The 26374-nt window shown below is 41.5% G+C and overlaps 1 protein-coding gene across 2 annotated transcripts in view; it reads right to left on the bottom strand.

Moving 5' to 3' along the window:
• The window catches only part of MCTP2 (multiple C2 and transmembrane domain containing 2), a 179250-nt gene that overhangs the window by 34201 nt on the left and 118675 nt on the right, over positions 1 to 26374 (bottom strand). For both annotated transcript variants that reach the window (XM_014606094.3, XM_006268225.4), the window contains one exon: positions 25061 to 25180. In XM_014606094.3, coding sequence (XP_014461580.1) covers positions 25061 to 25180 — 120 coding nt within the window. The remainder of the gene's footprint in view (positions 1 to 25060; positions 25181 to 26374) is intronic.

Genomic DNA, 26374 nt, shown 5'->3' on the forward strand with positions numbered 1-26374 from the left:
AGAACAGTGGTCTTCGGCCTTTTTCAAGTAGGAGATCACCTTTGGCATTTAAAAGCAACCCAAGATCTACTGTGCACTGCCACCCTCCACTCCCCTCCCCTCCCTACCCAGCAGGTAAGTCTCTGGGGAGGGAAGGAGAGGGGCAGATTGAGGCAGAGGGAGAAAAAAAAATATTTGGGGGCACACCTCCCCAGCAGGTAAGTCCCACCCAGCCAGGGCCCCACTCAACTTACCCACTGTCTCTCACCACAGGGGCCTCAATCTAGCCCCTGCCCCTTCCCTCCCCCACAGACTGACCTGCTGGGCTGGGGTGTGCATATGCATACACACGGGCACTCAGCCCCCTACCCCAGCCTCAGATCAACTCCAGAAGGCTCCAAGATCTACTGCAAGAGGCTCTGAGATCCATTGGTGGATCAAGATCCACTGGTTGGTGACCACTGGTCTAGGAGAACAGCTAGCTGTCTCATTATGACATGGCAGACAGAGTTTGAATTACAAGGGTGCTCAGGGTGGAGAGGGGCTGAGTCCTTCCATAAGAGATGAGATCCTGCCCCCTAACAGGCAAGAACCCCCCAGGGGCTGGTCAGCACCCCTTCACCCCTCCCCCACCCCCCACAACAGCTGGGAGCCAATGCACCACTGTGCAGAGTCCCTGACCCACCCCACTCCTTTCTAAGCAGGCTAGGCAGTGATAGCTCCTTCCAGCTACCACTGTCGCTGGCCCCAGCCTCATGGTCATGGTACGGATCCATGAGCACAGCCCTAACCCCGGCCAATTTTTTTTGCAGACCCCTCCCCAAGAGTCGAAGCGTAACTCGAACCCTGATGGCAGAGGTGCAACTGGACAGCCCTGCACCCTGGCCAGGAGTGGTGCATGGGGCAGCCACAGAGGCCAAGTGGCCACTATCAAGCCAGCAACAGTAGCAACTATTATTTTTGCACACGCACACCCCCCCCCCCAACCCTGCAAAGTTGGCACCAGGGCCTGGTACCCTGCTCAACTCTACAATTCTATGGATCCATTTCCAGGATCAAAGCTCATGTCTGTATTTTTAGTGCATCTGTCATCCTAATCTCTAGACTAGATGACCCAACAGAAGTTCCTCATTGTAATTCTAATATGACCTTCCAAACCATCTGTCCATTCGGCAAATTATAAAATCAAGGTCCTGTCAATGTGTAATCATTACAAATCCCAAGGCACTTTTTATATGCCTAATTTTTTAGCCCCTCTGATCTGGCCAAATTACCTTTTTCAGTTAAAAAAAAATCTAATTTATTTGCAGAGCTCCACAGCAGTTGCAATTACTTCCTTTCTTAAACCGCTACTTCCTTTCTTCATACTGTTTTATTCCTGTGCTATTGGTGAGCTGCCAAATTGCAACCCACAGGTAGCAGCACTTCAGCAGAACATCCACCCCAAATTAAATAAATACCTAAAAAGCCATATAAAAAAGGCTGTTTTGCTACTAAAGTCAAAGTAGAAGGAATTTCCATCTATATCGCACAATACTGTGATGTGACAAATCTGGATACTCAGAAATTGTTCAGAGATCCAAAGGGACTGCTTTGAACACAAAGTGTATAGTAGCTTTAAGTTGTTTGTGACATGCATAAAATTTTGTTTTTATAAATGACTGTGAAACATCTGTAATCCAAGGATAATCAAAACAGTTTCTACAGAAATACTGCTGCACATTAGGTAGCAGTATTCTCATTTGATCATCATCTCTTAGTCAACATCAATGGGCAGACTCCAGCATCAGATTGCCCCATAATGCCAACTCATCTGTGCGATCTTCTTGTTAAGATTTTAAACAGACACCTTTGAAATTTCTCTTGTGCTGTCCCTCATGTATTGGAGATACGTCCTGTAAAGATGCACAAGGCCAACTTGTTTCTTTCCTTCAAAACCATCATTAAAAAAAATCTCTCTCTCTTCCCATGACCCATCCAAAATTGGATCATGGTTAGGCTACTGATTTGTTATGACCAACTACAGTCTGTTGTGCTGTCTGATATCATCTCATTTCTTGAACCCTCTTCCCCCATCCATCTACCTGTATCCAAATTTATCTCATTAGAGCATAGGCCATCTTTTTGTTCTTTGTTGGTACAGCACTTAGCACAAGGGTCTACAACTGAGGTACTACAGGAATATAAATACTAAAGATGAAAATGGGCACAGATAGGTAAACCATCATGCCCAGGATCAAAGTGAGTCAGGAGCAATAAGAGAATTCAGGAGCCCTCATCCCATATGTGCTATTATGACAATATTTCACTAGTGCTTTACAATATTCATTAGACTAACCTCACTTGACTCAAGAGAATTCATTATACTATCACCAGTTGTATTAATAGGCTGCATATTCTAGATGAGAACAGTTAAAGAATAAGAGAGGAAGCCAATTTCCAAAATAAAACAATAAAAAAAGACAAATCAGCCCCCATTTTAGTAAAAGGGCTAAATTGGAGAAATTAAAGAGAAATAGCATAAAGGGAAAAAATAAAAGTAGAAATGAGGCGGATACCTCTAGAGTGAGAAGAACTCTTGAAACTAAAATTTAGACAAGACTGCTATCAAGAATAAAACACCAATATCATCACTTCAGAGAAGAGTCCACTTGATTTCAGCTGATTAATGTGTTGCTATTTGAAAGGGCCTAATAACTACAAGTTAGAGCCCTGGAGGTTTGGAAGCCGTTTCATCTGAAAATCACTGAAGAGGGGTCCAACTGTTCCTGTCAAGAAGCATGGAGTTTGAACAACCATGAGAGTGGCCCTTTTGACAGCAGTGCAACAGATGAGAGAAGGCAGTCTACCACTCAAAGTACAAACAAACCCTTAGAAACACGTTTTGAATCTGGTTTTGCTGCCTCTCTGGTTCTCATTTAGAACTTGACTATTAAAAACAGATTTTAGATGGGTTTCTACTACTAAAGCATGCCCATAAAACATTTGTCACCAGCAAGCCCACAATTGTGGTAGAGAATCATTTTTGGAGATTTAGCATACTAGAGGAAGGTATCTATGTAATTCATCTGTACAATAATTATGAATATTTCTCTCTAATTAGCAAAAGCTTCCCTTTGGCCCATTAAGTGAGGGTAAAACACTGCTTTATGCAACCCAGTAATTCTTGGAAAACAATGGCAAAGAGAGAAGTACAAAGACGTCAATAGGGAAAAGAAAAGGAAGAATGTGAAATAGAAAGAAAAAACCTCTTATCAAAATACTACTTTCTTAGCTATCTGGGGCCCCAGCACCAACCAAATGCCTCTGTCATGGCGGGGTCCTCGCGGAGGGCCGTGATCTCCTCGAGGCCCTCTCACCGCGCTACTTCGGCCCGAGGGCACCCTCCATTCTCGCCCGCCACGTCTTGCTGGAATATGTAATAGGGAGGCTGCCTTGTGTTTCCTCGGGCACGTAAGCTCCTGGACCCCTTGTGGGTCGCCCCGTACGATGGGTGCTACTGAAGCACCCCAGCCTTATGGGCTGTGCGTGGTTCCTACCAGCCCCTAATACCACGCCCCAAGCCTCGCAGATGTAATAGACGTTGTTATGTCTGCACGCCCGCTTCCCGGGCCTCCTCTATAGTGTAGCCCACTCTGGGCTCTCTCTCTCTCATGCCCAGCCTCCCGCTGGGTCTCCCCTGATGGTACGGTCCCGCTCAGGGACTCCCTAGCGGGCCCCGGCCCTTCCCTGGCCAACCGCACGGATACCCTCTCTGACCCCGGCTCACCGCGCTGCTACTCCCTGTCTTCTCGGGGCAACCGCAGCGCCCTGCCTTGGTCTGAGGGGTGTTGCCGCACTAGCCTGCAGCCGGGCTTGCTATACCCGTCTCGGGCTCCGCAGTATGGCCCCGCTCTAGGGCTCCTCAGTATGGCCCCTCCTTAGGGCTGCTCCGTATCGCCCCTCTCTAGGGCTTCTCAATAATACAATGTGGCGCTCCCCCTCTTTGGGGCTCGCCGTGCCCCCACGGGGCTTCTCAATAATACAACGTGGCATTCCCCCTCTTTGGGGCTCGCCATGCCCACCCTGGGCTTCTCAATGAAATTGCCCCTCGCTCTGGGGCTGGGGTCTATGTCCCTCCGCATGCGATCCGGGGTCTACGTCCCCCGTCTGCAACCTACCGGTTGCGCCCGCGACCCACTGGCTGCACTCCTCGCCGCCAGTTGCTCACGCACTGGCGTGCGAGCTGCGCCTTCCCTGGCGCTATGAAAATAATGCGCCCTCTTGGCGCTAGGGCACCCCACACTCTCTGGGGTCCCTATAATTGAGGCCTCCTCCAACCCCTACAACCTCACCCAAGCCTCTGGGCTGTAACACAAACCTAAAGCCCCCTGGCTAAACTCTAGTGCCCATCCTCTCAGGGCTATCATGAGCGGTACTTGCAAGTCATGCTCCTTTCCACATCCTCACTCCCAGAGCTCCTGCCTCCCAGGCTGCTGGCAGAGAACTGCTAGCCTGGCTTCAGCCCTGGGCTTTACAAAGGCCAGGCCCTGCCCCCTTCTGGCCAGCTGCTTCTGATTAGTCGCCCCGGCAACTTGCAGCTGTGCTCATTAGGCACTGCCAGGGCTCTCTCCCTGGCAGTTTCTCCTCTCCAGGAGCAGAGCACCAAGGTGCCCTGCGACAGCCTCCTCAGTGAAAAAAATATATTTGCAAAGATGCCTCCCAACATAAACCCTGGATTTCTGAACCACGCACAATTTGACAGAACTTTAAACTAGAGACAGCTTTGACAGAAGATTCATGAGTGTAGGCCCGGTGGGGAAGAAGAGGGAGAGAAAACATGAACTAATCTATAGTTGTACAACCATGTTATCTCTTCTGGCCCGAAACAACAAGTCCAATTTTGACCTGAGACACAAACATGGTCAGCATTGAGGACAGCACTGGGAGATGCCAATCCACCCAATGACTAGTTAAACCTACTAAGGTCTTCATGCACATAGCTGTGACACTCGCAGAGAAGTTGAGCACTTTCAGCCTAACATTCAAGGACGGTTACAAGATTCATCCCTTCGGAGATGGGTTTCAACTGCCTCCCAGTCCCAAACAAAATAAAGGATTGTAGCCAATGCAATTTGGTATTGGGGCCCAGAAAGGAAAATATAAATCTCTAGGAGGCAGTAGTCCCGCTGACAGCTATTATTTCTGGCACATACCCATTCCTGCGATTAAAAATTTAAAAACCCAGAGCAGCAAGACAAAAAAATAGAATCAGTCCTGCAGTAAAGTCTGATAAAAATCTGAAAAAAATCCATGCATCAAAAAATGAGCTGCTAATATGTGTCTGCCACTGTGACGTGGCTAACCAAGGGTAATAATCTTATCCCTGGCATGAAGTCTAAGAAACCAGGGGGAATCTCTCAGAGCCAGAGTAGCCAGCCTCCTTTGTGAAACAAAAGGTAGTGCATTCATATAGCAACAGCTCTACCTGCCCAGATGTCTGTCTCACATTTTTCTGGTCAGCAGACCCTTTGGAAAAAGGACACGCATTGCAATGGTCTGCCTGGTGGGTGTGGAGTCAAAGCTCCAGGAAATAGCTGATCATCCACACTGATAGTGTGCCTCCCTCTCTGTAATGCAATGATATGAAACAAAGCTTGTGGCAGAAAAAAAAAATGTTTAAACAAACTATCGCTGACAGAGGAAACCTATTTGCTTTAGATCCAATTTGCTTTTTGTTTCCCCAGCAAAAGAAATGCCGGGCATCTCAATAGTATTATGAAGTGTATGTCCTATTGAGCTGAAATCAAAAATGACCTGAAGGAAAGAAAATCTTTAAATATTTATGCCATGTAACCAACTACCACTGGATTGCTCTGCACAGCTCATCAGCCTATGAGTTGCTTATATTGAGGAGTATGTTATACGCCCTATACAAGTTCATTATTGCAAGAGCAACCAGAATCAAGGCCTAACTTAAGAAAGAAAACCTGTGCCCTTCCTGCCAGTGTATATTAAATGTATGCCCCTATGCAGAACCAAGAATTAAAAAGTACCTTCCAGAAAACAGTTTAAAATCATTTAAAGGCTAAAGAAGACAGGTTAAAGGAATGAAAGGGAGGAGTCCTAGGTAGCTTTTCCAAGGAGCAAATAGGAAAAAGGACTAGCTTGTCATAGCCCTTATTCAGCCATGCTGGAGAACAGGTGGGACCTCTCTCTCCCATCTTCCTCCACCTTTTCTCCCCCAAATTGGCCCTACCACCTGTGAATGCAGCACACTGGAGTGGCTGAGGAGGCTATGAGATAAGGAATGGAAGAAGCCTTGGTTTCAGCCATCTGCTCTCCATGCCACAGGATCAGGGAGCGGGGTGGGAATGCAAAGGGAAGGAAGATGCTTCATGAACCCACTTCGTGAAAAGGAACAAAATAATTTGACCTACCTGGGGCCATTTGACCCCAGCATCCTTTCCTGCCCACAGCAGGGGGTCAGACTAGATGATCTGCTTAGGTCCCTTCTGACCCTAACAACTATGAAACTATGAATTAACTTGCTTCTCAGTACCCCAGAGAAGCAGGACAGGAGTTTGTGCTCCCCCCGATCTGAATTGTATTGCCACTTGCAAGCATTCTCAAGCAATGAGAAAGCCGCACCCCAACCAAAACCAGAACTTATTTTTTTTTTTTTAAGTTCATGAAGTTGAAGCCGGTAAACGTTATGTGTTTTTTTTCCCTTTTTTTGTTTAATTTGTGTTCCTGTTTTTGACCTGTTGATGATCACATTTTAAAACTTCCTCTGTGCTGCAAAGTGCAGAACCTTACTCCGCGTTTCGAAAGAAAGCCGTGATCCTCAAAACATCAGAGGACTCTATGAACTGGGGCTTTAACAACAGCAACGCAAGACTTTAAATAAAAACAGGAGAGTCAGAAGTTTATTTTCTTTTTTCGGTCTCCCGGGACACTAGTTACTCACTTATTCGGGGCAGATTGTAAGATTACATTTGAGATTGCAATGATTTGCAGCCACTTGCAAAACATCCAGATACAGATCTCAGACTGTTTGTTCAGTATTGCTATTAACTCAAATATAGGGACCGAACCAAGCCCCAATCAAACAATGAAGAATTTCGGGTTTGTTTGTAGGTATTTGCAAAGCACTCACTGCCGTGATAGCCAAGCACCTGTCTGGCATATCAGGCTACCTCAGCCCAGTAAAGAGTAAATACAAAGGCTTTACAAAAAGAGACTCTCTTTTTATGAGGGATTATGAGACAGAGTAACCAGTTGCAAATGTTTTTGACTTCTAGCGCTGCCCAATTCTGAATATGGTGCTGCAAACACTTGAGGATAATGCCGTCAGGTACTGGTGCTGATGACATAACATCAATGGAAAAAAGGCTGGGTTTGTATTTTAACATGTGTATACTAAATCCCCAAAGAATAATAGCCTAGCGCTACTCTTATTTGATGCCTTTATAGAGTTTTCTTGTGGTTACTACTTCCTCTTCCCAGGGAGGAGTAAGGATAGAAAAGTCCTTGGGGCCTATGTTTATGCATGGATAGTAGTTCTGCAGATCCTTTTCTATCACGAATGCTGCAGAAATAACCGTTCATTACAATCCTGTCTGTCCTAATTTTCCCCTCGTGTTTCTATCCACCGTAGTTTACATTTCCCGAGTCAAGTAAAATATATTTAGGATCCTCAAGCAATGAACCCTAATAAAGCGTGGGGGAAATATTTATGATGGCATTATATCATTGAGGTGGGGGAAAAAAAAGTCAAACTGTTATCCACCAGTGGGTAAATAAGCCATTCCCGAGAAAGGGGAGGGAAGAGAGGGGAGAGCAAGGGGAAGGTACTTCAAACAAGGGGGGAAAAAAAAAAGTTTTGTCACTATCTTGGCTAAATCAAATGAAGTCGTTTTTGGACCTCGCCTTTTAAAGCAGAGTAATAGTTTCAGGACTAGCATCAGACAGAAAGTTTCTCGTTATAAGATTTCGAAGAAGCCAGTAATTGTGCCAACTGAAAGTCTGATTTTTCACTAAATGCTTTTTTCAAAAAGTATCAGAAAAAAAGAAAAAAAAGAAATCACTTCGCTGATGAAAAGGAAGCAAAGGCAAAAAAGAAAAAAAAAGTAAAACTTCATCAATTTTATTTGTTACTGGTAAAGCCAAGCAACTTTAAAGGTCAAGAAAAACTCCCCATTAACTGTTCTGATTAAGATCTGCTCACTTTGGAGACATAATGGTTATCATTACAAGAAACATGAGTAGTAAGAGTCAGATGGCGATTTCATTGTAGACTAAGTGGGAAAAGTATTAAGTGGACTTTGGCTCTGAACAATCAAAATCAAGTTACAATTGTTATTACAAGAAGTTTAGGCTAAACTACTCGAACAACTCATTCATGTTCATAGCGCATATTAGACCTGAACAATTTTAGAAAAAGAAAAAAGGACTATTTGTAATAAACTGAGCATATTTAATTAGAATGAGTTCAGTGTACAGTGGCAACCATATCACACTTCGACACACAAAGTTATTTCACTGGCAGCTTTCGTTAGTGGCATGAAAAGAATGCAGGTTGTAATAAATCCACATAAGGGAGACAGAGCTGCTTGTGCAAGACTGCAGTGGTACCTTTTGTCTGCAATCTCCAAGCTTAGCATGCTGGTTTGCCCAACTACTTTCTACAACCCAGGAGATAGGACCCACATTTGGAATCGATGGTTAATTTGGCAGAATTATTATATGGATTTGGTCTCTTCCCAGACCAAAAACACATACCACAATATGTTTGCTTGGTCCAAATACAAATGTATATTTGGAATGTAAAACACCAAATGTAAAATTAACACACACACACACACACACACACACACACACACACACACACACACACAATTTCGGGTTATCCACTCCCCAGATATGTTAATAGTTGCCTGCTCCAGCCAAGAACTACTGAACTGCACAGTATTACTATCGACTTTGATGAAATGCACTGTTCAGGAATTAAGAAAAATGTCTTTATCAATCAGACTACAACATTCTGTATTCAGAAGGAAAGAAAGAAAAATAGTATTTTGTTAAAGCAGCAGCAGAATGTTAGATGCTCATAAAAAAAAAAACAACAAAAACCCCATGGTGATTAAGGAACACACATAATTTTTTCATGTGCATAGAATTGCAACATTACATAATGAACACAATAGACAACTGGTATAGTAATTGTAATTACAATTCTAAATATAGAAGACTACAATGCAGAAAGTCATCATGTTGTGAATTAGCAACCGTAGCCGTCACAAAAAACCAAGATCTAATACTGATAGCATGACTATGCAATAAAGGTTTTTTTTAGTGAGAGACCTATGGCATCCTGCTTTTCATAGCATAGAACTGTTTTGAAAAAAAATCAAGACCTTTTTGCAATTTAAGGCAGCTGTTCAAGTAAGACTAAAGCCAGAAGATTGTTTATTTTAATAAAGCTATTATATGTGCAGCTCCAAATTAGGAATGGCAGGAGACTAGGGGATGCCTAAACCATCACCACCTGTTTGTCCTGAAAATCAATTAAAGTCACACCATCGCAGTGATCCCTTCTTAGCTAATAAAAGTTATACAGCTTTAACGGGAGACTTCAGGTGCTTTGTGGGAATGTGCTTGAAATGTAAAGCTAGTCTCGCATTACTCTGATACTCACTAATATGAATACGAACTAACCACTGTAAAGCCAGCCTTTTGGAGGAGGGAGTTGGTGCAATAATGGGGAGAAAAAAAAAATACCCACCATTTCATTCAGGGATTTGGACCAATATTCAGTAAATTCTAACAATCCATGCTAGAACTTGCTAGATATTTTAAAGAGGAGAAAATGAAGCCCTCTCTGACATGCCTGTTCAATATATTCTGTGCAGCAGAACAGATCCAACTTTGCAAGTTGAAAGCAAGGGCAGCAGAGACATCCCAAGTGTTTTAGTAATTAAACGAATATGCATAATGAACCATATGCCCAAAGGGCCTGTTCTTCGTGGGCCAGATTTTTGTTTGAATTTTTAATTTTTATATACAGATGAAACGTTTCATGCAATAGAGCAACAGTGCAAGATAACATGCTACACAGACAAATAAGAGAACTGCTTGTGCAAGAAGGATCAGTATATACTTGACAAATTCTGCTCCTATATTTCCAATCCAGAGCCAAAAGGGCTTCCCCACCCCATCGCTACTTTGAGCAACCGTGTTAGTCATCTGTGCAAAAGTCTTCATAAAAGATGCATAATTATATATATATACATATACACACACACAAACACATACACACACGTATATACACATACATATATACACATACACACACACAAACACATACACACACGTATATACACATACATATATACACATACACACACACAAACACATACACACACGTATATACACATACATATATACACATACACACACACACAAACACATACACACACGTATATACACATACATATATACACATACACACACACACAAACATACACACACACGTATATACACATACATATATACACATACACACACACAAACACATACACACACACGTATATACACATACATATATACACATACACACACACAAACACATACACACACACGTATATACACATACATATATACACATACACACACACAAACACATACACACACACGTATATACACATACATATATACACATACACACACACAAACACATACACACACACGTATATACACATACATATATACACATACACACACACACACGCACATATTGACAGCTTTAGGCTGTACAGTACAAGTAAAATTGCAAGTGTCATCAGCTGAAAAACCTGCTGATCCCCTAGGACAAACCACAGGGTTCTTCTCTGTTTGGCAGGACCTACCGCATTGTGTGAGCCATTTGTAGAGCAGGGGAAATTCTTTTATCTGCCTTTGAAACTATTAAAAAAAATATATATGGTCAAATCCTGCCCTCAGCTACATTCAGGTAACACTCCTAGGGATGTGAGATAGGAAATATGAATGTTTCAAGGCAAATATTAAAAGTTTCAAGTCATCTCTTGATGATCTAGTTTTTCCTGCCACACACACTTTTTGTACATTTATTTATTTGTATGTATATTTATACATACATACATACTGCCCAGAGGAGCTTTCCATCTACTGACTCCTCTGTAAAATCCTATGAAATATGAACTTTCATTTCTAACCAGGAGAACTTTTACAATCTTTTCTCCAATGCCTGATGAAGGGTGTTTGTGCCTGAAAGCAGACAATTAAAGATTATTTTTTTTTTTTGCAAAAATCTTGCTGGTCTAATAAAAGATATCATCTCTAATATGAATCCTGATATAAAAAATACCAAAATGTGTGCATTTCATCCCTACATTTCAAAAGACGTTTCAAAGACAGGCAAAATATACCTTCCAACTGGGATCCAATACAACATACTCTCCCCCTCCCTCTTTTCCTCCCTGCAAAAATACCCCATCCCAAAAAGCAGAAAGCTATTTGATGCTTCCAAGCTAGTAATGAATCTCTCTGTAGCTTATTTGATGCATTGGGTAAATTCATAGTTAGCTTGCTAGTTACCATGAGTCAAGAAGGATGTGGACAGATTGGAAAGAGATCCATGGAAAGCTATATATATATACACGCACACACATATATATATTAGAAGCCTGGGATGCATGGCTCCTGAGGAAAGGCTGAAAAAGCTAACATTATTTAATCCAGAGAAAAGAAGACTGAGGGTGGGCTTGATAACAGTCTTCAAATATCTGAAGGGCAATTAGAGAGAGGATGGAGACATGCTTTTCTCTGTGGCCATAGGGGACAGGGTTAGGAGACAACAGACTCAAGCTGCAGCAGAGGAAATTTAGATGTGAAATTAGGCGGACCTTTCTGATATGACGGTGTTTGGGTATTGAAACAGGCTATCTGCTACCTAGAGAAGGTATGGCATCTCCATCCTGGAAATGTTCAAGAGCAGGCTGGACAAACACTTGGCTGGGCGGGTTTAGACAGGGATGACCCTGCCTCGAGGAGGGTGCTGGACTAGATGACCTTGTGAGGTTCCTTCCAGCCCCACTTTCCTGTGATCAGGAAAAACTTACTTGGATAGTTATGTTAATATAAACATACGTCATAAATATCATGACCCTAAGACAGATCTGAATGGGACATTCAGGTTCTCTCTGTAAAGTCCAGGAGAACCCAGAACAATCAGATTATGAATATGTTTTCATCAAGTGCTTGTTGATGAACAACTTGGGTCCAGAGCATCAGATGAGCATCTGGAGATCTGCAGATTAGCTATGAGAGCACCACTGCATGGGCTACTAAAATAAGATCTCTTAAAATGCATGGTCGATCCATGCCAGGTACAGAATTATCCCTCATTAAGGAAGGAGGCCAAAACTGAAGGAAAAGCGAGTTACAAAGGAAATCAAGGCGTTCAACTTTTCATGGGACTAGCATCTTAAAATGTAAAGAGTACAAGTGGGATGTACAATATTCCTGTTCTTGTTTTGTAAAGGATATAAAAGGTGAAATAACTGAGCTGTAAATAATGTCACTCATTGCTCTCAGTCCTAATTCAGGGTTTATGCTTTTGACACTGCCTGTTTTACTTGATGTAGCGGTGTCCATGGAAAGACAGATAAACTTCAACGGCTGTCAGAAGACAAAAACTGACAAGGAGCATCACCTTTCTTGACTGTTTAAATCCTTTAAGGAAGTGTTGGAGCAATTAGAGAGGGAGTCTAATCTTTGCAGAGTGCATTAACACTCTCCGACCTCCCAGACAATAGATCAGACCTCAGACACATAATGCTTCCCTAAGGCTTTTTAGCCAGAGCATTTGATCTCATAGTCAGTATGAATGTGTTACTATAGGTATCAGTGTATAAGACATTATTCACTGTGCATTAAAAGTCCACTATCTCTGGTAGTATCCATACTGCTTTTAAAACAGAAAGCAGCAAACCCATCCTCAGCTATGCAATTGCGTAGTTATCACTTCTCCAATAAATAAAGAAAACCACCCAAGTAGTTCTCATGAATATCAATAATAATAATTTCATGTCTGGGTCTTTTTCCTCACTGTTTATTTCTCTGCTTGTGGACATAAACACATTTTGAAATGGTATCGAGTAATATTTTAACTAAACAGTTATTTGATAATCATTTTTAAGAGTGCAGTTTAACTGAGAGCGGACATGAGTGAGAAGGAATTAGAAAGAGAGGTCTAGTCTATTAAGAAGAAGCAAGACGGATAATTATAAATAATCCTCCAAAATGCAGGGAAGAAAGCAAAACTTGCACAAATGTGAGCTGGTACATCAAGACATCAATTCTTAATGGCCATGTTCAGTAGTAATGCTGATGTCACTATATTAGTTATGTTTTCCCATTTAATATTCTAAACATTTTTTTTAGAAAAATTGCTTAATACTATTTTTAATGGAATTGAATTTCCATGCCATCATATTCTGACAGGGGCCATCTCTGAGCATTTTTTATACAGGCAGTACAATTTGTTTTTTTTTTTAACAGCTAACTGCATTCCCACCCACCTTTGAATAATGGGAACTGCAATTAGGATAACAAATATTTTTGCTCTGCAAAGGTCTACATGAGATACCCTGTGAGTTTAAAAATTACAGATGCGTAACTAGATACAATTTGCAAAATTGTTTGCTTCTCTGCAATTATATAGACAGCACGCAAATTAAACATTTTTCTCTTTATGAGATGAGACTTTCAGTTGTGCTTCTCAAAGTTAAAAATGTGCCTCAAAATAAAAGAAAGGTGGCATATACTTAGTATATTTAAAAAAAGAGAATTCTTCCAAAATTGAAGTATACTTTAGTGATTTTTTTGTAAACTGAACAGCAAGAAAACACAACAACTACTAAATGTCAGCAACTGGGTTTGATGGAAAGCTGTAGAGCTACTATTTTCCATTAAAATTAAACTTGGGGAACATACGTAGGAAGCAGTGACATCCCATGGAAAGCAATGTAAGGAGTTCTGAACCAAAATTAGCAGAAAACAATAATTCATGGTCCTTCGTTGGTTGTAGCCATGTTGGTCTTCTTTGGGTCAAAGTAATATTTTTTATTAAACCAACTAGGTCGTTAGTGGAGATTTCTGCTAATAGCCTTCATTCAGTCAGTTGTATAAGTCAATCCTTTCCTTTGCTAGAGAAAACTAAAGGCACAAGACTGAAATAAATCAGAAAAAAAAAAAGACCAGGAAAAAAAATATTATGTTTACATATTCACTAGTACTCAAAAAATCACTATACTGTATTTAAAATAAAGTTCCCTACACTAAGCAAAATTTGGTTAAAATGTGTCACAATTAATCTTAAAACTGCCTTGATCCTGGTGAAGGGGGCAGAGGAGAAGATATTTGATAAGTCAGGTTTACAAAGAGAAGCTTTTAAACTTTTACTGCAGAGATATTAGGTTCGGACTATATTCAACAATATAATCTGTCCGTTTCCCAGAGCTTTATGGTGACATATAGATAAATATAATCTACATCAGAGGGCCGAGGAAAGGAATGTGCTAAAAATACCAATGTACTTGGTATTTCAACTTAATTTTGGGTAGTGTTATTATCCGTAGACTAACCTGAATTCAACAACTGTGAAATTCCTGGTAGCTTAATCTCATCTCTGACATGTGCATCATATTTTAGTTGATGAAGGGAAAACTGAATGAAAGGGGGGGGGGTGTGGACCAAACCCCCCCTCCCCTCCCCCAGGTAAACAGTCTTTTAAAACATCATTTACAGTATGATTTCTATCCTAGCCCTCCCTCATTTTAGACCTTGTGAAATTATCTGACTTTTTCATGTTCAGAAAAACACATACACTCGCACACAGATATATATAGACACAGATAGATAGATAGATAGATAGATAGATAGATAGATAGATAGATAGATAGATAGATAGATAGATAGATAGATAGATAGATATCTCTGTGTGCATGTGAATCAAGGAGTCATATCTAAAATAAAGCCCCAAGGCACATCTATGATCAACCAAAACCCCCAAAATGTTGCATTACCTTAAAATATGAAACTTCTTCCAGTTGTAATGGTAAGATTAGCACTGAAGGAATGGGAGAATTAAATTAAAAATGAAAAATTGTTCAAGTAAAGAAAAACAGCCAGAAAAATCTGACAAAAAAACCCACATTACAGCGAGAGCTTGATCATTCATGAGAGTCTATCGCCACCTACAGGATTTTACTCTCCTTTCGTCAGCCAGTTATAAATCTTCAGGAAAGAGTTTGCTTCAAAACAAGAAGCCAAATTTTCAGCTAATGTTGATCAAAGCAAAGCATATAGAGTTATGCTGGCTTACACCCCTGAATAACTGCAGTGTATATTCTCCCTTATAAACTTCAGAAGACCAAACTGCACATTATTTACAGATGCACTTTTTTTTTTAGATTACATTTGCATTAAAAGTCAAGGATTTTTTTTTTTTTTTTGCTTAGTTTTGTTCATTTAAATGAAGACACACAAAAAAGTTGCTTTTTACAAAATGCTTCAGCTCATGAAAGTAATGATTAAGGTCGGCTTTAGTTTGTAATCTTCACATACAACAAATATGTTGTACCAGTAACCCTGGATCCAAATGAGCTCAAACCTGAGAAAAATCCCAAGAGATTTTAAAAAGGAAAAAAACCTGGTAATTCTGGGGTTTGCAAAACATGTCACGTTTAGATAGGGATGGGGTTGTATGAACATCTAAATGTGAAACATAGATATGCATGTACAATTATTCACATATCATCTTCATTAAACTTAAAGTAGTTTTAGTTGTTCAATTTGACATTTATAGATTTCTGTGTTAAAACATTTTACAGATTTTTCAAGTCAGAAAGACTCTATGAGTTATTTTTCTTCAGATGAGTTGATTTAATTTGCTGCAAGTATGTTTATGCTCTTTCTACCAGCTCATCAACTAGCAAAACAATTATTTTTCCTTCTCCTGAATATAACATGTACTTGAGATATGCATACTTTCAGACGACTAAAAAAAAATTAAAATCCAGCTCTGCACCAAAAGAAGGAAATCTCTTTTTAGGCACTTTACTATCTTTGTTTCCCTTTATTTTGTAGCTAGTTCCTATCAACATGAGTGGAAGTCTGTCCTCGGAGTGAGGTGGGAACATGACCCACCGAATCAAGCATGACCCAGGCGCTGCCGCTAAGAGCAGAGCGCTAAATTTCCTTCTGGTGTGAGCAGGCTCTGTAACTCCACTGACAGTAACGGACCTGATCCTGATTACACGGATAGTGAATCTGAACTAATGTCCTTGACAAATAGTTGAAACTCGAGAAGGAAACACATCGTTAAAGGCTGATTTGTGATTAGAATGGTACTAAAAGGACGTAGCGAGCCTGCTAAAACTAGACAGGTTTCGAAGTCCCATGGTGCTGAATATACAAGTAATACCGGCTTAAGATGAGTGCACAATTTGATCCTGTTGAGAAGAGTGCAAGTTAAATAAATAGGAGTTGGGTGATAGTAAAAGAACAAGAATAACCTCCTATAAAATGAGATCCATAACTTCAAAAGACTAAAAAAAGTGCGGCAAAAAAGGGCTTCATAAATCAAACTGCGAAAGTACAATACATGATAGCAAACTCTAACCAGACCACAAAGAGGGCTCTCTCTTCATAAACATCAGATCAGGCAGCTAAAATTATTACCAAAGCTCTCTTGTAACTGTCACCTGTGGTGGGTATAATTACAGGCTACTGCTACAAGCACGCCCACGTCATATGGCAATAAAAGGACCTACAGCTTGCCAAGACCAGGCAGACAATGGAGAACACACACCACCTGACGAGAGCCCAAAAAGATCAGCCAGGGAGACTAATAAAAATGACAGCTTAGAAACAAATGACAAAGCTCGAACCACAAAAAAGGCAATATCAAATTAGCTGGAAATGCAAGCACTGAGCAGGGTTCTCCAACAGGTCACAATGCAAGCAGAAAGCCGGGCAGAACTGTTTTCACACACTTTGGGGCCAGGGTTTAAGCTCTAAAGAGCCCTCTTCATTTATTTGTTTTTTTCAGTACACAAAATGTTTGCACATTTGGGGTTGGCTTTGTGTGTTGCTGGTAGGTAGCTAAACAGATGAAAAATAGATATTACTGATTCAGTTGCAGGAGAGGGCGGGGGGGAAATCTCTCTCTCAAGGGGTTATCTATCCCACGACAGCAAGACATTCATCTCTTGCTGCCTTCATTCTGCGTTTGGCTGTCTGCGTGCATGGCTCACAGTGACCTGCAGTCAATGGGAACTATGCAGCCTGCGACAGATCTGGATTTTCTAGGCACTGTCTTTAAGTTTCAGGAACACAGACATACACACACATGTGTGCATGCTTCATCTTAATTTTAAAATGCTTCAGTGGACCTATGGGGAAAACATAGGGCTCTTCTAAGCAGCCAGAGCTAAGAGATTTCCATATGATGAATGCAGGTTTAAAATGCACTGGCCAGAAAGTAGTGCTATTATTCACATGAAGGGGCATAGGTTAGAATCATATTAAGGACTGGTGATACCCCCACCAAAAACAAGAGCAATTCACAACTAAGGGTGAAAGGGTCCCATCCGCAGTGCAACACAGTTAAGTAGACACCAAAGAATGGAAAATATTAGGAATGAAAAACCATTGAGTCAAATTTTGTTTTGAAGGGTAAGTCTATTTGACAAGGATTAAGGGGTTATATACTTTGCACAGCTGTCCTTTGAAACACTTTACAAGAGGCTACCCGATAGTATCAATTTAGGATGGGCAGATTCTTAATGACATTTGGATTCTGCATTGCAAAAAACTGAAATTCCCTTTTATAGTCAAAGAAGTCAGAGCTGTGGCAGCAATAACAGCCAAAAAGAAGGGTTGAAATATGGCCAAATGAAAAAAATGAGACATAGTCCTATACAGAAAAAAGAGTCACTAAAAGTTCTGCTTCTTTCAAAAACTGAATAGGGATTTTTATTGAAAAAGAAAAAAACAGTATCATTGCAAAAGGCAGTCTCACACTCTGCTTTACTTTGGATCTCCTGACTACAGCTTTTCATGGCTGCTATACTGCTTGAGGTCCTGCTACAATTTTAAAGAAACAGCAACGCATCCTCAAAAAGATGGTCTTAAACTGCCAAGAGCTGGGATCCACACTACCTTATTAGAACTATTGCACCCACTTGAAATATTCTTCTAAATAAAGGGAAACATTTTCACTGTGCTTTCTCTACTTTCGGTTCATGCCAGGACATAAAACAATCAAGCTGCCTGCAAGAAAATAACCATAGGAGAAAAAGCCTTGTATAGACAAGTAAGAAAACTCCATGGTAACTTATTGGAGAGATTTTAAGCCTTTTTTTTTTTTTTTTTTTTAAAGCAGGTTGATGACTATATTCTAAGCTTGAGAATTCAGTCTTTTGCTCTGCTGCAGTGGTTAACATTCAAGGAGCGGTGGCAATGATATTGCTGATGCGGAGACGCACACAGAAGAGTAAACAAATGTTATTTCCAGCTCTTACAAAAATGCAAGGACAAACAAGGACAAAGTTAATGGGGAAATGGCCACTTAGAAGCTTGCCAGTGTTGTAAACAACAGTCAAAAAACAAAGTTCAAAACAAGGTTTGTGAAAGGTTAAAATGAGCAGAAACGGATGAAAATCAGCTAGCTCTAACTACCAAGAGCACATTCACGGTTGTAGCACAGGGCAGAAGTCCTACACATCTTTCTTACTATGCAACGATACACGGTGGACATGTCTACACGTGCAATTAAGTTGAAGCAATAAACTCTGGTGCATATCACTGGATATCGCAATACGCACCAGAGTTTATTGCTCCCGGGCCATTTGCACATGAGCCTGGGACCATAGCACATTGAGCTGGGTCGGAGCAGCCCCAGCTGGCAGGTGAGGCAGGGGGTCAACCTGCCAGCCTGGCTGGTACACAAGGGTGCTCCAGTGCAGGGGCTAGCTAGCAGGCAGCCCCTGCACTGAAGCGCCCTCATGTCCCAGCCAGCCCTGTCAGCATCTACATTGCTGTGGGATCAATAACTCTGCTGCAGGATAGCACTTGTATTTACAAGAACTATTCTATGGCAGAGTTAATTAGTTTGCTCCAGCCTAATAGCACCGCACATGTAGATGGTGATGTTTTACTGCAGAGCTAATTAGGTAACTCCACAGTAAACCTCTTGTGTAGACGCACCCAGTGTGGCCTTGCACAAGTCACAAAAATCCTCTGTTTGGAGGTTCACCAGCTCTCTAGCATTGGTTATGCAGGCGAGCAAAAGTAATAGAAGCAAAACACAAAAAAAAGTAAGAGAGCAAAAAAAGTAATGGAGCAAACACATACGTGTGCCGTGTACCTGGTGCCTGTACAACAGAACAAGTATGAGGCACGGTCTGTATCTGGCCTGAAAAAGGTTGAGCACTGTGGGAAGGGTGTTGCTTGTGTGTGCAGAGCGTGGAAAAGATCTGGAGGCCTATGTAACCTCCAGAAGCTGAGAATTTGAGATAAACTTATGTTTAAAGAAAAAAAAACACTTTTGATGAGCCATTAGTTCTTCCCATAGAACACGAAACCGATAAACGAGTGAGCAGACATTCACTTTTGAGTCCTGAAACGCAGCCATATGCCTGCAGTGGCCCAGAGCAGAAGCTGGGTGGCCCTAGAGCATGCCTCCCTGCTCAGCTGGAGCAGACAGCTCGGGTCAAAGCTAGCCCGGCCACACTGCAAGGGAGGGCTTGCAGGGCAGATGCAAAGTATCGTGGGATGCTGAGGGACTGGATTAACCTGAATCTGGAGAGGATCTGGGACGGCAGTTCAATAAGCTCATTTAACCCGTAATCAGTTATGTGGCAGCCATCTAGGTTTCTCTCAAACTGGTTTTGGTCATTTGAAAGAGATTTATGTGCACTGAACTTCTGTTGTGTTAGAGATTTGAATGGGTTTCCAATTACTTATACTGGTTTATGTGTAATTTCTGTTCCTAGCCTTTATGTACTAACTATCAGACTCAGCTGAGGAAGAGAAGTTGAGGACCATGGAGACTGAGCTAGTCCTGTTACCTCCAGAGGAAATTGTGCCAGATGAGGACTGGGGCATGCTAACTAAGCTTCATATGTTGCTGCTCCCTAAGTAGGCAAAACATACTCAGCCGAGCCATCCGAGTACTCAACCTGAGCAGTTTTAGTCATTTTTAACTGTTTACGGTGGCACACAAATTAGCAATCAATAGGCCAAGTGAGTTACTAGATCATTTGCATAGAGTGTCAAACAACAGTGCACAAAACCCCGCAGCTACCCATCAATATTTGGGGTTGGTCGGTCACCTTTTCAACGATGTGTTTTTTCTGCTAATTTGCTCGAAACACAGCATAATTTACAAGTCATCTCAGGGAGCCTTGCTCAATAGGCAGGTTGCTCATTGCAAACCTGCCTGGTTTTCTGCCAGCTCACATGCCTCATAACCCAGCAGAGGCTCCAGTGCTGGGGCACCCCTGCCACGGATGAAGCCAGCTGGTCAGGGAGTTTACCAATCCTGGTGGTTTTGGGAGCTCTTCCAGTCTCCCCGTTATAGAACTGGCAGCCTTAGAACTTGCGAGGTCTCAGCCGTTGGCTCTGCAGCAGCAGGCCTGGAGGTCCAGGGACAGGTTTCTACCACTCTCAGCTATCCCTGCTAAGCAGACTGCCCTGGAGTCAGAGGACTCCAGATTCCCAGGCCAGCTGGCTCCTTTGGCTGCTGGACTGTCATAGCCGGGGGGACCAGCAGGCTGATCAAGTTGTCTTGGGGTCTCTAGCTTAAGGAAGTTTGACTGGCAGAGCCGTTCCAAAGCCATTACAGCTGCACAGATGTTGATTAAAGCTGATGCCATTCTTACCCATTTTGCCGCTGCTTGCCACCCACTTTACGGCAGCGCTAAAACGTATCAGAAGTTCCGAGTTTCAGCCAGCAACACCACGACACGTGCCTTCCCCGCCCTTCCCCATACTCAACCTCAGCCAAAGAATTATAAGCAGCAGCCCTTCAACATTACTCAAATAGCCATTGCCCACACCTTCTGCCATACACCAGTCAACGTGACCTAGGGCACCAGTTTGGTCTGCGCCTGGGAAGTTTCTTCCACCTGTTCCCACCTGGGAAAGCAGGTCTGGCTTTCAGAGGCACAAGACTGAAATGACAGCACATGCTGCTCAGAAGACTGAGGCACTGGGACAGTGTAGCAGAGAAGGACTAGAATTGGGCAGAGAGGATCAGAAGTGAAGACTGATGCTCTAGCTTGGTGCTACAATAGCTGATTTGCCATATTATGCCTGGTGTACTCAGTATCTCTTATTACTTCCCATGAAACATTTTAAAGTGAATGTACAGTAGTAAAAAGCAGTCAATATGTCCTTTTAATTTGCACTAGATTATAGTTTTTTTTTTAATGCAATTACTATAATTTCATTAAATGGCATAATTACCATTAATGCATGGAAAACTGTCGATAGAAGATGTAATTATGTTGTATAAAATCATAAGCGCAATGTGCAATGATGCATGATTCCTTATAAAAATCATTCTGTGACTAAAATTAGCTTTTAAAATATTTTTAAAATACACATTATATAGCAGGCTTGATTCATTTCACATTATAAGCTTGACTTCCATGACCAAATTGGTGGGGCTTTTTATGAATTGAAAAAAAAAAAAATAGTAAAAAAATAATTTGAAAAATTAAGCCATATACTATTTATATGACTGGAAAAACAAACAAGTGGTGTGCAGACGCTTATGTAAAACTGCTCATAGACAACTAGGTTCCAGGCTGAAGACAGGAAATATTAATTTATGAAAACAGCGATGGTCCATGGGACTGATATTTAAGTGGATAACTATTTGATAAGGGAAAGGCATAAGAGAGACCAATGGCTGAAAAGTAAAGCCAGACAAATTTAAATTAGAAATTATACAGTTTTGGGTTTTTTTAAACAGTAAGTGCAACCCACCACTGGGAACAAAAAGCCAAGTGAAAAATTTTCCTATCTTTTGGTGTTTTCAAATCAATGCTAGATGCCTACCTAGAAGAAGGGTTTTAACCAAACATACCATGTATTGAAGCCAGGCAGGTGACGGGTTAAAATCAAAAGACTGGTGATAGATGAGAGATCAGACTAGATTATCTAATAGGCCCTTCTGGTCTTAGACTCTGTGAAACCTCTGGAACATCTGCCTATAGGGGTGAGAAACCTTCCAGGACCTGTTCCTACCCACGCATGCTGAAACCTTGCTAGAACTACAGGTAAACTGGACAAATACAGACAGATGCTCCTAGCTGCATGCAGGTGTTGTCAGTGGCTCTTTTGGTGCTGCAGTCAATGTGAAAAAAAATCAATAAAAAGTCAGCACACTATTTTCACCGACCACCTTACGTTGACCTTGCACTGACTCGCTGAATTGAACCCCATGTGAAATATTATCTGATATTAGATCCTTCAGCAACTGTGTTCTGAGAAGCAAAAAGGAAAATGCAAGCGCTCTCAAATGGATTATAACTTCCTCTCTAGTTTCTAAGTTGAAATCTGCAGTGGCCTTTTGGAAAGGGACGGTGGGACAACCTGAGCTGAAGCTGACCTACAAAATCAACTCCTTGACTGTTTCCCTTGGCTTTCTGAGGGCATGCAAACAAGATAGCTGAAACAAGTTTATACTGATAGCTTTGTTGGGGAGGAGGGAGGGGTGTTGTGGCCCATTTTTATTTGCAAAGCCTGGGCAGTATAAATAGTTTTCACTCTGCACCTGATATGCTGCCAACTCATATTTATAACTGGGAACACTAAAATGCACTCCGAGAAGGATAGTACTAGCACTTTAATAGATTCATTTCTAACTAATTTTAAAATAGCTAGTTTTAAAATTTGCTTTTAGAGGACAGTTACTTTCCCTTATCTTCACATTTTGCGGTCACATATCTCTCATCCTCCTACTATCATTCCCCTCTATGTGGGAAAACAGCAATAGCAATACAGCACGCAGTAGGAAGGAGAAGTTTGGAACAAATCTCTCTAGTTTATCTCAATCCCACCTCTCTAAACAGACCCTGAATGATCACTTTTCAGTCCCTAAACCTAAAGTTTACCGCTATCTTTCTGTTAGCAGTTTTCCTTATATTTCAGCTTCTTTTCCTTCATTCACTAACATTGCTACATTTCTCTATAGTCTAAAGACAGACACATCTCCAAGTTTGTTTTAGGCCCCAATTCATCAAACAGATTAAGCATGGATCTAACTTTACTCAGGAACCATCCTGCATCAAGGCCTTAGCAATGTAGATCCAAGATTTTATCATCATTTTCTCTTTGCAGTTCCTGTGTGCACAACCATGCCATTCCTCCTGTGCACACATGCACACTTGCTTCCCCCATAGGTCTCATCCTACCTTCACATACAAAATAGACAAGGACATGCATCTCAGGACCACAGCTATTGCGCACACACACTATATGGCTGCAGCCAAGTTTCCAAGGACCTCAAGGTTTCAGAGTATCCAAAGACAACAGCTGGAAAAGAGTTATTCTCTTTTCTTCATCTTGGCGCTTTCCACTCCACATCACGTGGCAAGGTGCGTCAATTAATAGATCAAGTTGAAGATGGACTTTAAGAGGTGAGGCCTTGCCTTTCAACTCTGGCATGCCTTTGAATCTGGAACCGTTCGAGCAAACTGTGCACATTATCTAAACACGTTTTTTAAAAGACCCAAACACCCCTTCTTTCTCTTTGCCCTTGCCTGCCAGTCAGCCCTTCTCAACCTGCAGGGTGAAAGACATTTCCTCCGTCTTTCTTCTGCGCTTCATTCACACAGGGACGGCTCGCTTTACTTGTCTGTAGCAAATACACGGTGAAGTGTTTTCCTCAAAAGGACCTTAAAGCAACTCGTAATTCAGAGACAGAAAAGGAGGAGGACGCTTGGTGATGTGGCTGTTATTTTGTTTAATAAACACTCTACTCAAAAACTTTTTTTTTTTCTCCCCCATCTCTGGACCACCGCAAAACAATTTTGCAACCTTTAATGGCATGCCAGCCACTTCAAGCATGAAGAAAATGTCACACCGCAGAATAAAAAAAAGCATGAGAAATCTCTTTGTGCTTGAGTGGATTATGACAAAGCTGAAAACAGGGTGTTTTCAGAGGAAAAGGAATAGAGTTGAAAACTGGGACAGGCAGGTGGGGAACTTGGCTTTTAGATCTCTGCCCACAGCAGGACTTGCTGACAAAACTGTTTTATTCTTGTAAATATTATGGGCTGGAGGGTGGACTTGCAAGAGACAATGTCGCTTAAGTGCAACAGGATGTGCGCTACACCCAGAATCAGAGGGGTGTAGCAAGCATTGTTAAAGCACTGTAAAATGCAGTCTTGCTGACATTAAAGATCAAATGGAAAAAACCTATTATCTCATCTTGTCCCATCAGGAAAGGATTACTTCTTACAATCTGTCCTTCCAATGCTTTAGCTCCTCTCTCAGAACAAGCCAGACACAAGTTACAGGGTCGCCGTACTCCCTTGTCACTACTATTGGCCAGGTTTGGTGATCTGTACTTGGAGGGATTCTGGGCCAGCAGATCCAGATAAATATAGATGCATTGATCCTCATAACTGACACCCACCTTTTTGGGTAAGTCAATGGTTCAGCAGATGGTTCAGCATAACCATCCCCTCTTATACAGAGCTGCCAGCAGACCCTTAATTTTGTGCTTTGATGTGCAAGCCTCCTCCACCAGAAGTCATCACAAGGATTCAAGGAGTGAAGAGAGCCTCTGTTGTGAATGAAGAAAGAGCTGGATTGCTCTATGGGGCTTTCCTTCAGATCTGTTCTGCACAACAGGTCCCTGAGGACAACTACAGTTGTATATAACAACAGCAACCCCTCAAACTAAGTGGCTCCAGATTGAGGGTCAGAGCCGAGATTGTAATACCCAGGACCTTATGTAAATTTGTCTGAACCAATATGAAAAAAAATAATTACTTACCACAAAAGCTATCATACTTCTAACTGTTGATTCCCAGAGAAAGCAGCTTCTAAGGAATTGTATTGTTTTCCATATTGCCATGGTGATTTTTTTCACCCGGTTAACATTTCTAGATAAGATCTGATAAATGGGGAGGAAGAAGAAGGGAAAAAGGGGGGAAAAAGGGGGAGAGAAAAAAACCGTACTTGATTAAATGTTATACTTTTCTACTTTCCTTCAGGAACAAGGACAGTTTAAATTATAAAGACAAAGATCTAGATGTAGGCTTAAGTTTCAGAGAGACTCTCCTACTACTGTGCGCTTTCATATTGCCCCCAAACTTTACAGAACTTCTCTTTCACCTCCCATAGGAAGTCAGAAACCATGGAGGAAGGAAAAGAATGAATCACTCTTGGTCCATCCTTTAATTTTTAATAAGCAAAAAAAAAAATTGTATTTGAATTTATCATAAAATGAATTATTTTCTCCGGGATTTTTGGATTAGCCTATACATATTCAGAGAAATATAAGACCATGACACAGTATCAAACCAGAAAGGACACTCCTTTAAAAATGTATAAAGTTTAACTGATTTTAAACCCTATGACATTTCTATGGTATCTCCTTGGTTTGATCTGTTGAACAAGGAATTAAAAAAAAAATCCGTGAACTGCACAGTAAATGCACGTGCGAAGGCGCCTAAATTACAATACAGATGACATCTTTGGGTAGAGGCAATATCTTTTATTAAGCCAAATAACATAGTTGCAAAAAGGCTGTAAGAACCTCTGGGAAAACAGCAAAAGTTGTAATAACTTTTTTGCAACTATTTAGTTGGTCTAATAAAAGATATCAACTCTACCCAAAGATTTTGTCTGCCTCTGTGCTTAGACCAACATGGCTACAGCCCAGATTCCTTAATTACGTGGGGCTTTTTTTGTTTTGTGTTAACTTAAAAAGTGGGATGATTTACCAGACTACAGCATCAAACTGGATAAGGGAGCCACTCCACAGTAATGCAAATGAGCATTCCCACTTTCAAAAATGGGCACAGAATTGACACCTGTGCTCAGTGTTTCTATGTATTAAAGTGCTGCACCTGTACATCACTGAATCATAGACAATTAAGGCTGGAAGGGAACGCAGGAAGTCATCTACTTCAACCACCTGCTCAAAGCAAGACCCTCCCCAACTAGATCATCCCAGCCAAGAATGTGTCTAGCGGGGTCTTAAAAACTTCCAAGGATGGAGATACCACCACCTCTCTGGGTGACCTGTTCCAGTGTTTTACCACCCTCCTAGTGAGGTTTTTCCTAATTAGGGTGACCATATGCC

This window comes from Alligator mississippiensis, chromosome 11 (assembly GCF_030867095.1).
Source record: "Alligator mississippiensis isolate rAllMis1 chromosome 11, rAllMis1, whole genome shotgun sequence".
Taxonomy (NCBI): domain Eukaryota; kingdom Metazoa; phylum Chordata; order Crocodylia; family Alligatoridae; genus Alligator; species Alligator mississippiensis.